The 12,507-nt window shown below is 32.2% G+C and overlaps 1 protein-coding gene across 6 annotated transcripts in view; it reads left to right on the top strand.

Annotated features, from left to right (window-relative positions):
• Window positions 1-12,507, top strand: part of LOC116343418 (broad-complex core protein isoforms 1/2/3/4/5) — a 101,997-nt gene that overhangs the window by 74,663 nt on the left and 14,827 nt on the right. For 5 of the 6 annotated variants that reach the window (XM_031771447.1, XM_031771449.1, XM_031771445.1 and 2 more), the window contains 7 exons: window positions 1,185-1,445; window positions 5,004-5,192; window positions 5,286-5,430; window positions 5,509-5,772; window positions 5,846-6,083; window positions 6,200-6,342; window positions 6,570-6,620. In XM_031771447.1, the coding sequence (XP_031627307.1) occupies window positions 1,260-1,445; window positions 5,004-5,192; window positions 5,286-5,430; window positions 5,509-5,772; window positions 5,846-6,083; window positions 6,200-6,342; window positions 6,570-6,620 (1,216 nt within the window). In that variant the 5' untranslated portion in view covers window positions 1,185-1,259. Of the gene's footprint in view, window positions 1-1,184; window positions 1,446-5,003; window positions 5,193-5,285; window positions 5,431-5,508; window positions 5,773-5,845; window positions 6,084-6,199; window positions 6,343-6,569; window positions 6,621-11,712; window positions 12,349-12,507 lie in introns of those variants that run through there. The other variant, XM_031771448.1, reaches the window with a different exon arrangement.

Here is a 12,507-nt window from a genome sequence, read left to right as displayed (position 1 = left end):
AATGTGCGGTGCATAACCCAAATGCAACTATACATACAATTTACGTAGTTTTTGTGTGTCTGTGTCTGTGTCTGTGTATTACTATTGAATCCATGGTTGTTTTTCTGTTTACTTCACGTTGGTATTTTGTTTTCACTCTATTTTGTCCTAAATTTTTAGCATCTCTCTGGTTTCGAATGACGTACTTACGCTCGTTTGCAAATGTCAAAATAGTTAAAATTGCTTTGTTCACCGGCTTGGTTTGCCTGATGGCTTATTCAAATTACTCTCTAATAGATGTCTCTATTAACTTGAATTATGCAACAACATTTTAAAATGAGTGTATTTACTTTATACACTTTATAAATACTCAACTATAATGGAATATATTAAAAACAGACGATTTAGAGGAATGTTTACGTCACATTCATATATGAAGTTGAAACTTGAAAGAAATAAAACGAAAATAAAAACTTTTCTATGGTTTTGTCACTAAAGTCGATATTATTTTCATTCGTGGCTCTAACAAGAATCGTTAACAGAGCGATTGTGGTGAATGACGTGCATACGCGTGTGATCACCTTCACCCACTTTATTTCAACTTATGCAAATTATCTCCTTATCTCTTTCGTATGCGTGGCACCGTACACGTGGTGTTTTTTGTCGTATTTTAAGAAAAGACGATGGACATCAACTCTTTTTCATTCATGAAATAGATAAAAAAAAACCGGCGATAGAACTGGTGTAATAGTACACAAACCGATGACTTTATGTTGAGTCATGGTTTCATAGATAAAACTCATTGAGATAGGTCAGGTAATTTGACCATACTCAATTGGCGAACCAATAGACAAAAAGAAGAATACAAAAATATGTACGCGTGATAGACAAATCCCAATAGACATTTGGATGAAACGTGAAGAATTTCCATATATTTGCTATTGCTTCTACTGTTGGCATCGAATTGAGTAAATTTGCAATTCAATGTCAATGAACGGTTTAAATGACGTACTCTTTAATGAATGTGCAAAATTTATCTATTCTTATATTTCGTAACGACAACGTCAACACACAATAAAAAAAAACAACATTTTATAGTGAATGATGAACCGGTTTTCTGCAATTGTTCTTCTTCTTTTTTTTAAATCGATCAAATACATCGAATCGAATTAGTAATTTATAATAAATTCTCTTTTCTCTTTCAGAATATTAAAGTAAAAGCAAAAGAAGCAAAGAAATTATCCGCGCTGGAACGAAGGAAATCATTAAAACAAAGCAAAATGGTTGACACACAGCATTTTTGCCTACGATGGAATAACTACCAGAGTAGTATTACATCGGCATTTGAGAATTTGCGCGACGACGAAGATTTCGTCGATGTCACATTGGCCTGTGATGGCAGAAGTTTGAAGGCACATCGTGTCGTCCTATCGGCATGCAGCCCATACTTCCGTGAATTGCTTAAGGTAAGTTTTTTTCTTTATTCTCTTTCTCTATTTATTATATTTGTTTCGAAAATCTTCGTTTCTTATTTCAATGTGCTTTTGTTTCGACTGATGATGATACGCTTTAAAAAAAATAGATAACGGATTCCGCATAGTAAAAAATGAACTAAAAAGATATTTTTCATGAGCAAAAAATGACTAGAACACGAAAAGACATACACTACAAAAAAAGCGTTCGGTGTTCGTTGAAAAGAATTAATTACGATTTCCGCATGATGTTGTGCATTGCGCTGTGAATGAAATTGCAACGGTTCAGGTTTCCTACTTATTTTTGCCGAAAAAAAAACACCAACAACCGAAGAAAAGAATATAATTGCCATTTAATTATACGGTTTTGTTTTTGCGTCGAAATGTTAAGCGGATAAGCGTAGTGACGATGGCAGTACAAGCTAGCACTAAGAAGAAGATACGAAATGTTCTATGGAAATATTTAGAACTTAATTATTGGAATGTATTTCATAATTCTTGAGTTGCATATATCGCTAAGCCATTTCAAAAAATGGCAATTTTTTCGTTAAATGAACGCGAATGTGAATCAACAACATTGCGTTGTTTGTCTCACAGTAAACTGCAGTCTCAGCGCTAATTTCAGCATTGAAATTAAAGATACGCAATAAATTATGTAGCAAGAAAATTATAAACATGCAGAACGAAAAACCCAAACGAACTAACAAAAATTATGCCAAAGTAATTTTAGACAAAGTTCTGCTGCTTTTTGAAAATCGCATAGAAAAGTTGGTTAGTTTGGGGAGAGAGAGACAGAGGGAAACGATAACAAGCAAGAAAAGAATCAAGTCGCAAACATTGTCATTGTCGCAGTTCTTGTCATCGTCGCGATGCCAGCGTTAATATCTATCCCTGTGTATGAACTCTTTTTTGCGCTCACTCTCTATCTCTTTCTCTCCCCGTTCTACGTGCTCGACGTATTACATGCAATATGCAACTAATTTTTCCGTACAAAACATGAATTATATGTACGTCGAGGCGAAACCATTCACCAAGCGATACCCCAAACAATATGTATATGCCATGATTTTGAGCATGGTTCCGAGGCAACCAGCCCGTTTTATAGCTGTTTGCCATACTTCATTCGTTCACATTCTTCCATACATTTTTTTTTCTCGTACAGCAAAATCTAATTAGTGAAAATATAACTTACACACTCGCACTTTTTCTATTCGTGCATTTATTTCATTTATTGTCTCATTTTGTGTAAATGTGTGTGTGTATGACTGCTGCTCCTCATTCTTCGCGCGCACACACAATATTTTTACTGCAGTCAATTATGAAAACATTTTATCATCGTCTCTTCTCTCTCTCTGTGTGTAAAGTTTTTAACTAAGCATAGTCAATTCCATATACACATATAGCGATTTCTCTACTGTTTTCTTTGCAAACAAAGTTCAAGGGGTTTTTTCCGCAAAATTGTGCACTGAGAAATTAATTGAACATGAAAAATGAAACAACAAATTTTCGCGATGAATTAAAATGTGTACCGCGCGAGTAACGCAATACCAACTTTTTTCGTTTTATTCTTCAGTTCGTGCAAGAACAAAAAAAAAACAGAAAAGGAGTCGCAATAAATTCATGAAATATGAATATTGCGCATAATAAGTAATTACTATTATTCTTATAATAACAACTATGGACAGCAACTACCAACCACAATAAATTCGAACTTTTTGTTTTAGAAGGAAACAACCACTTGGGCGTAAAATTTGTAAAAGTAAAACATTAGTTTATGGAGAGTTTTTTTTTCATTGCCTTGATTTTATTTCACTTGGAGCTAGACTTGGAGTGATAATGATATAAAAATGAAACTGTTATGTAAACCAAATTTCGTAGGAATTTCAAATCAGACAATTTCAACGAAATTTGAAACTCAAACTATCTCAAACTTCTTATCGCTTTGCACAAGAACAACAAAGAAGCACAGCATTCATTATCAGTCAATACAAAAAAATAGGCATATCATTGGTGTTTTGATTATTTTTTTGGTTAAATTCGCATTCGATTTTTCCATAGTTTTTTTTTATACGGAATTCATTCAACGTGATTCAATAATTTTTTCTGATATTCACACTTGCAACATTTGATAGTTGATTGCAGTGAAATTTCAAGGCAACTTTAAAAATAAATTCATAATGGAACAAAGCCATTGAGATTGAGAGAGAGAGGTCCCAAATGCTGTCCAGTTATAATAAATAGTTGTTCCACACACATAGTCCGATTACCATGAAATGTTGTCGGATTTGATTACGCACATTCGATGTTGATTTGGCAATGTTCGCATCAATCATCGTGATTCAACTAAAAACAAAAATGTTGGCCGTTCAAGTGTGGCCCAAAATACTCGAATGAAATGCAATGGCTCATTGATATTTATAGCGAAAAAAAAATGCTCAATGGCAAATGAAAACACTTAAAAAAATAAATATAAATCGAAATTGTCATTTGACTTGTCATAAACATGCACACACCACATATAGTAGGCTGACGTTAAAAAGCTCGACAATAAAATGCAAATGAATGCAACGAACGAAAAAAAGAGTAACTTTTGTACATAACACATTCGACAATATTTTGTGTTTTTTATTCGTATTGTATTTCGCTTCGCCAATTCTTCGTCAATCGCCAATTCACACAAAATCGAGATCGGGCGAAGTGCAAGTGCGAGAGCGCGAGGGAGAGAGAGAGAGCATGATAATGTTGTTAAGAAACCATTGCAAGTGACATGCTTATTGCATACTAACCCAAATAAAAAGTGCAGTTCCTTATTGTGCGCATGGAATGCATTGGAAGGGCGGACGCAAAGAGCAGTCAGCATTGAGCGTTGGCTCAAACAAGAATTTGAAGGACTCATAATTTCTCAATTGGCTTAAATGATGCCGTTGTTGTTATCGACGTTATTTTATGTCGGCGATGAGTGTGTGTTTGTAACGATGCGGATATTTTTCTCGCTCTCTTCATTCATTTATTATGTTTCATATTGCGCTGTTTGTGTATAAGAGACTGAAGGATAGCGAAAAGAGCAAAAGAAGAAGAAAAAAACATGATGCAAAATCACGTTTAATGCGACGAAACATAAACAAATTTACTTTGCAAATGCGTGTCCTACTTATTTTTTTTAGCGTCTGGCAATATTTTCTTATTCTTTGTTCGACGGCATTTTTTTACTTGATTCGCGTTGTATGGTTTTGCGCGACACACATCAAGCGCAAACAAACAAAATCAAAACTTGCATCTAATCCAATGGAAACGAAAGAGAAGGAGAACCGCGAAAATGCATTCGAATAGGTTCAATGTTAACGGTCATTATTGTTTCTGCAAACGCACAAATTCACTTGAAAATGACTTTGAATGAAGTTTTTTTTTGTTTTGTTTTGTTTTCAATACAATTCCTTTTCATTTGTGTTTCTTTTTCGCGTTCCAAGTATCTGAGTGTTTTATTTATTTAGTGCTAAGACAGTGACGCACATTCCAGTTATGAATTGATTAATATTTCTTTGAATTTTACAGAGCACACCATGTAAACACCCAGTGATTGTGTTACAAGATGTCGCATTCAACGATTTGCATGCTTTGGTCGAATTCATCTATCACGGCGAAGTAAATGTACATCAACGCTCGCTCAGCTCATTTCTAAAAACAGCCGAGGTACTTAGAGTGTCTGGATTAACACAACAACAGGCTGAAGAAACACACAACGTAAGCATCAGTGTGATTCAATTCAGTGAAAATATGCATATGTGACTCATGTTACCGTTCATTTTCTCTTTTCCTCTCTCTCTCGTTGAGCAGCTAGCACAAATTCAAAGCCTTGGCAATTCTGGCGGCCGCACACCCATCAGCCATCATCCAAGCTTTACAGATAAATTGGAAGAAACTCTATTCCCACAAGGAATTTCTCCGCCACCGCATTTAAACAACTTACACTCGTCAAATCGTAAGTGCAAGTACCCTGTTTACAATCAAAAACCAAAATCAAATCATGACCATTTTTTTCTTCTAATTATAAATGCAGCCCATTCAAATGCAACAGTCAATCAGCTATTGCGACATGCAGCAGAACGTGCAGCCGTACAACGTCGTGAACGTTCAAACAAAGCCGGTCAAGATGAGCATTCATTTAAACGTCAACGGTCCGACAATGGCAATAACAACAGTCCAGATGTCATTAGTCATATGCCACAAGTCACCCCTGCCGATTTCTCTACAATTAAACACAACAACAACAATACGCCGCCGATGAAAGATGCTGAATGCGCCGAAGACTACTCATCAAATAGTATGTATACTCTTGCATTTCATATTTTGTTCGCTTTTGTTGCACATATGAAATTCAATTTAATTTATTTCAGATCCGAATAACATGAGCAACAACAATACATCAAATGGCAATGGATTATCCTCATCGTCAACTGATAAAGAGAGTCTTACACCGTCACCGCCAAACCGCCTCAACGATAATGTTAAATCCGAACCCATGGATCTCGTCGGCATCAACCACAATTTGCCATCCGATGAACAAAGCAACGATTCAGTCGGTGACAACGATGTTAAATACTTGGGCGGCAACGACGGCAAAGGATCACTCAGGTAACCATTTTCATTAAACACAAAAAAAAGAGCAATTTTCCCGTTCCCATTTGCTCTGCGACGATGAAATTTAAGATGTATTAATGTGAATTGTTTTGACTTTTTGTTTTGAGCAGCTCAAATAATGATGACGATATTGATAACATACATTCACACACTGGACCGCCGTTTCTAATGGGAGCTGAAAATAAACTCTTCTCATCACCGGGCTCATTCAGTTTCTCAATGGCTGCACTAACTGATCCTGCAACACTTGTTGGTATGCACACATTATTTTTATTCGATTATACTTCTTTTCGCAAATTAACTACCAATCTTGATTAGCATTTTCGAAATAATATTTATTAATTAATTCAATATGGCATCCAAGTGGATTGAATCCACTTGATATTTTCTTGAGAATGTTAAATTTGATTACTTTATTTCGATTTTTATCGCTTATTAATGAACTTTCTCTCTTTTTCTCTGTCCATTTTCACAATAAAGGATTGAATCACTTGCAATCAGCCGCTGATCAACTAGCTGGATCTCCACAAGGTAAGATTTTTACGTCTATTTTATTGATTCAAGCCGTTATTTGTTTTCTTTAAATATATATATATTTTCATTAAAATGAAAATTAACCAACGCGTCTTACCCCCACACACACTATACACTCCAAATTTTTTTTAAAAAAAGAAATTAAACAAAAAAAAAAATATATTCAAATAATTTTTATTAGCAAAAATATTTTGTACAAAATGAAAACGAAATCATTCTTCGGCCATTTCGGTTTAAGTTTTAATTTTAAATTAATTTTTTTGTTCTTTTAATTGAAATTATTATTTTTGAGAGTTTTGAACTTATTGACGTTTTGTTTTAATTGAACATGGGATCATAACACAAAAATTGGTTTTGGTTGGCTTTTGTTACACAATTTTACACATAACGATGTTATAATTTTTTTTTTTGATTTTGATTTTGGTTAACTATTTTTGTTTTCTTTTACAATTGTTGCAATTTGACCCATTAAACGAAAGCTTTTTACCAATAAAAATTATTTTGATATATTTTCCCTGGATTTGGCTTTCCAATCGATGTTCAATGTTTTAGGTTGTTATTTTTTTTCTCTATCAAGTTGCAAAGTGACAAACGAATCAAATACGGAATCAAAGATGGTTTGTTGCTAATTTTTGTTTTAACCAAGAAAAAAGAAGACATTTTAAATGTTCAGTAACAAAAAAAAAAAAATGTTCAACAATAAATCGTAATATTGTAGAGTTAAACTAATCTGGTTGTATGGAATGGAAATGAGTATTTGACTTGTTCGTCACTTCGCCACCAAAGTTGGAAAGCCAAATCGAAGAGAGTATTAATCATCCTTTTACGAATGAATAAAAAACAAAACAAAAAAAAAACATTATTTTTTTAATAAAAAAGGAATAATATCATTATAAAAAGCAAAGATTTTCGTGAATTGGTTTTTTGTGTGCTAATTTTGTATCGTATATCGTGTCAATTCGTCGTGTATGTGTGTTTAAATTGTGTTCTGCTGCATTATGACCGTAAAACAAATTATATATTTCATTCCAAACAAAAATGTTTCCGTTTTCCATTTTTATTTCTCATAATTTTTTTTTTTTTTAATTTTCAATTTTCATTTTTAAATCTCTATTTTTACCTAATTTCCCGATCATTATTGAATCGTCATTTCCATGAAATCAAAATTTATTTAATTTTATTTTTTCGAAAATCAAATAAAAAAAAGCAAAAAAACATGTTTTCCACATCGGTATTTTGTTTCAAACATATATATTTTTTGTCATTTGTTTTGTTGTTCTCATCTAAATCACATTCCACCACACACAAAAAAAAAAACAAGCAAAGACAATACCATGCTAATTTTTTCAAAATTGAATATTTCACATTCTTCGTACTTTTCCCGCCTTTCCCCCCTTTGTCATGTTTGTTCATTTTATATTTCACGCTCATACTCTCTTTCATTTTCTCGTTCTTCATTTCATTTATTTTTGGACATGATTTTTATTCCATCATCTGGCATATTCTATTCTTTTTTTTATGTTTTTATTCCGACGTTTTTTTTTTAAGTCAAAGCCTTTTGTTTTTGTTCATTTTTCTTTTCGTTTCGAGCGTATTTTCCTTATTTTGAGCCAACGAAAAAATCATAACTTATTTTTATCATTTTTGATTATACACAAAACTACTATTTTTTCCAAAATTTTCCATTCCCTCTTTTTTATTTTGAATTTAAAATTTGGGCCGTAAAAAAAAGACGAAAGATTTTCATGTAAAAATGCGAGCGTTTGTGTCGTTCATTTGAATTCGTTTCTTTTATATATATTTTAATTTTGCATCTCAGTATATTTTGACATACATGTGTTTTCGTTTGATTTCCATCTGTTTTTGATTTATCTATTCGAATCAAAAACTGTGTTCCGTTTGAATCTGTTTTTTTCCTTATCATTTTTGACTATACTTATTTTCATTTTTCAATCTGTTTCAAAATTAAAATTCATTTAATTGCCCGAATTAGAAGCGATTTTTAAGCGATATTTATTACACAAAATTATTTTATTACTTTAAAGAAAAACAAAATTAAAACGTGTTGTTTGTTCCGTTTGATTGACAAAATAATAATATTACTATTTGTGTTTTGATTTATGCGCATTTTATTTACAACAGCAAGAAAAAAAACATATTTTTTTAACATTAATTGATGGCAATTGATGTGCTGCTAAATAATCATTTTTCAGAACTAAATTTGAATTCCGCATTTTTCATGCAAAACAAGCATTCGGCATTTTATTTCGTTGTTTCAAAAACTAAAAAAACAAACTGAATTGGCTCCATTTTTTAGCGAATATGGTTTTTAAGTTGCATTTTCTTTAAGTGAAAATATCTCGTAAAACAAGCGAAAGGAAAAAAGAAAACGAAACAAAAATAACAAAGGCAAGAGGTAATATCATGAACAAAAAAATTCAAACCAAACCACAAAATTGACAATGTTTAAAAACAAATGGAAAATGAAATAGAACTCTTATTGACACACACGAAGTGAAGGAGAAGTAATTTGCATTAAAAAAAATGTAAAATGAATGAAAATCAGACTCATCATCGACTCGGTCAATTGGCTTCAGAAATTCTGTTTTGGAATTAAATGAAATTTTTATAAATTAATCAACCATCATCCAAACAAAACAAAATGAAACAATATTTTAAAGACATAAGAAAAAAAGACAGCGAAATCACACAATTACATTTTCATTTGAACACCAAAAGCGTTATGAAAATTATGTGAAAAATAAAAACAAAATTTATGCAGTGAAATATTTAAATTAATTAATTTTTTTTGTATCAAATGTTAATCTGTTTGGTTAGAGGTTGCAATAGGCTCCAAAACCATTTAAATATTCTTCTTCTTCTTTTTCCACCCCCACAAATATTATTATTCTTTATTCAGTTTTCGTTTCTCTGTCCCAATTTCATTTTTTTTTTTCATTTCAATACCAAATCGTTCAGCTCTAAACAAAATTACAGAAATACAATATTTGTATTTTAAATCGTTTTTTTTTCTCCTAATTTCACTAATGAGCCCTTTTTAAATCCGTTAATACAATTTAGGTAGGAAATTTGCAATTTGATATACAAAATCTAGTTTCGATAAGATCATCAAAATTTCATTTTGTTAAAATTAGTAATTTAAGAATTGAAAGCGCATTGGATACAAATTGGCATTTGGTTTCGGCTGTACACACCATTTAAAAAAAGCACATTGGGTAATAAAAAAGACGCATTGAAAATTGTCATCTTTTCAAAATTTTGTCCAAAATTCACATTTTCATATATCAAATTGTTAATTTTTATCAAAAACATTCAGGTTGAATGACACCAACAACAAAAAAAAAACAATAAAAAATGTCATACATTTCAATAGGGCTACATCTGTTGAGTAGATTTAACTCTATCTTTCTATCTCTTTCTATTTTCATTCTCTAACTCTCTCGACTCCGGGTTTTTTTTTAACTGAAAAAGAAACAAAAATCGAATTTAGAAATTGGTTGAGATTGGAGGGAAAGTGAATTGAATAAACAATCCAATCCCGTCGAACAATGATGAAATGCCAAGCGATTAAATCCATGATAAACAAAAAAGGATGAAACATCTGTGAGAAATCAACCAATTCACAGAAATTTACACCATTGAGTTTGCCACACTGCAAACGAATTCACGAATGTCATAATTGCCTGCTTAACTTGTTCCAACACATACACCAAAGACGATTTCATTTTTTTCATTTCCTTCTTTATTGGCATTTTTCCATGAAAAAATTCTTTTGCGAATTAAAAAAAAAAAACAAACAAAAAATAACTTGTTTTTCGATTCCCCACAAAAACGTAACATCACACATAGCCAGCTGCATTAGTACATGTCTATTGCACTGGCTTGAAATGAATTAAAATGAGAAATTCGTTTAATCGGCGTCGTGTTTTGACTTAGCATTTATTGAATCGGTGAGACCGACACAAGAGAAATATAAAAAAAACTCTATAAGTTCATTGTAAATAAACTAAAAAATGGACGAAAAGTTAAACAAAATACATAGCACTTGAAATGTGTGTAAACCGGAGGAAAATAACGGATAAACATTTTCTCGTGCTTTTGAAAAATCGCGACCGAAATTTATTTATCGAATGAAACATAGCCCGACACAAAATAAAATGGTACTCATTGGAAATTCATGGCGTGTTAATTGCGATAGTTTTTCAAAAGCAACGATAAAATTGGATTAAAGACTTAGCACTCAGGATATATTGTTGTTTCTATTGTTGTTTTTTTACACATGCTTTGGTGCACTAATGGTTAACGGGAAGCGTTTGTTGACACACATTACAAAACATATTTATTTTTGTTGTTCTGTTTAGGGATGGACTTACACACATTTTCTTTACCTTTTTTGCATTTAATCGTTTCGATTTATTTAATTTTATTCGTAAAACCGTTGTTTTTTTATTAAACTTTTTCAAATTTGTGACAATCACACAAAAGCTTCGTTCGATCACACACACACACACACCTTCAGCGAAAGCTTGAACAAAACATGTCAGCAAAAAATAATAATAATATTTATAACCGAAAATGTTTTTGTATCATCTCTCACTTTTATGTGTTTTCAAAGCGATCAACACATATTACACACATACATACCTATACAAAACAACACTGATTTAGAGGTTTTTTGTTCGTTAAATGATCTGGTTATTATTATTTTTTAAACAAATTTTGATTAGTCAATTTGAGTTTTGATTTTTTTTTTTACACTGGACGAAATTATCATTAATCTTTTGAAAAATAAAATAAATATTAGGCAAATTAACCACACACAAAAAAGAAAACAAAATGGTATAAACACACACACAATGGATAAATTGGACAAGACAAAAAATAATAATACTCTATATATTTTGTTTTTGATTGAAGAAAAATTTGCGAATTCGAAATTTTATTTTTTTTTTAATTTTGTTGTTGAGAGAAATAAAAAAATTAGTTTAAAATTAAAACAACTCCTGGTGATGGTGTGTGAGACAATTTTTATTGGGCTAATCACGTCATCTTTGTTTGATGTCGTCAGGTCATCTGACGACCGCCACAACAACACCGACTTCAACATCAACGCCGAATCAATCAGCCGGTTCGAGTCATCACAGTGCTGCTGCCGCTGCTGCTGTTGTAGCCGCAATGTTACCATCGGGCGGTGCCGGTGCTCTCGGTGAAGATTTTCGATGCGATCCATGCAATAAAAATTTATCATCGTTAACACGATTAAAGCGTCACATACAAAATGTTCACATGCGACCAACAAAAGAGCCAGTTTGTAATATATGCAAACGGGTCTACAGTTCGCTGAACAGTTTGCGCAATCACAAAAGTATTTATCATCGAAATATGAAACAGCCAAAAGACGATTCAAGCGCTTCATTATCGACCACCGGTCATTCATATTATCCAATAAATCATCGATCGTCCTAAGCGAGCTAAGTGATAATGCGCGCGCGGGCGCGTTTCGCACCGTTCGCTCTCCTCAATACTTATTTACATACACGCGTACACAACACATATTACTCTATTCCTTCTCCTACCTTACATTTATACGATATATGTATCGCATCCGCTCATCATCAGCACATAGACAATATACACCCGACCTTGAGTACACATTCACAGTAAAACAAGCGCGCACTCGTACATCCAACAGGAAGTTTTTCAAGCATTTTTTTTCGTTTTGACATTATTTTTTTTTTTTTTAATTTTTATTCTACAATTTTGTTTTCCACCTCTTACGTAAGGTTAAAACAGAAGTTTTAAGTTTTTTTTATCAGATTTTTTTTTTCTCTTATATAATATATTTAACACTCAAGATTCATAG

Source organism: Contarinia nasturtii, unplaced genomic scaffold (assembly GCF_009176525.2).
Source record: "Contarinia nasturtii isolate CC-2019 unplaced genomic scaffold, AAFC_CNas_1.1 Cnas_scaffold_993, whole genome shotgun sequence".
Lineage (NCBI taxonomy): Eukaryota > Metazoa > Arthropoda > Insecta > Diptera > Cecidomyiidae > Contarinia > Contarinia nasturtii.
Note: the sequence above shows the minus strand (reverse complement) of the source record. Positions and strands in the feature narration are given on the sequence as shown.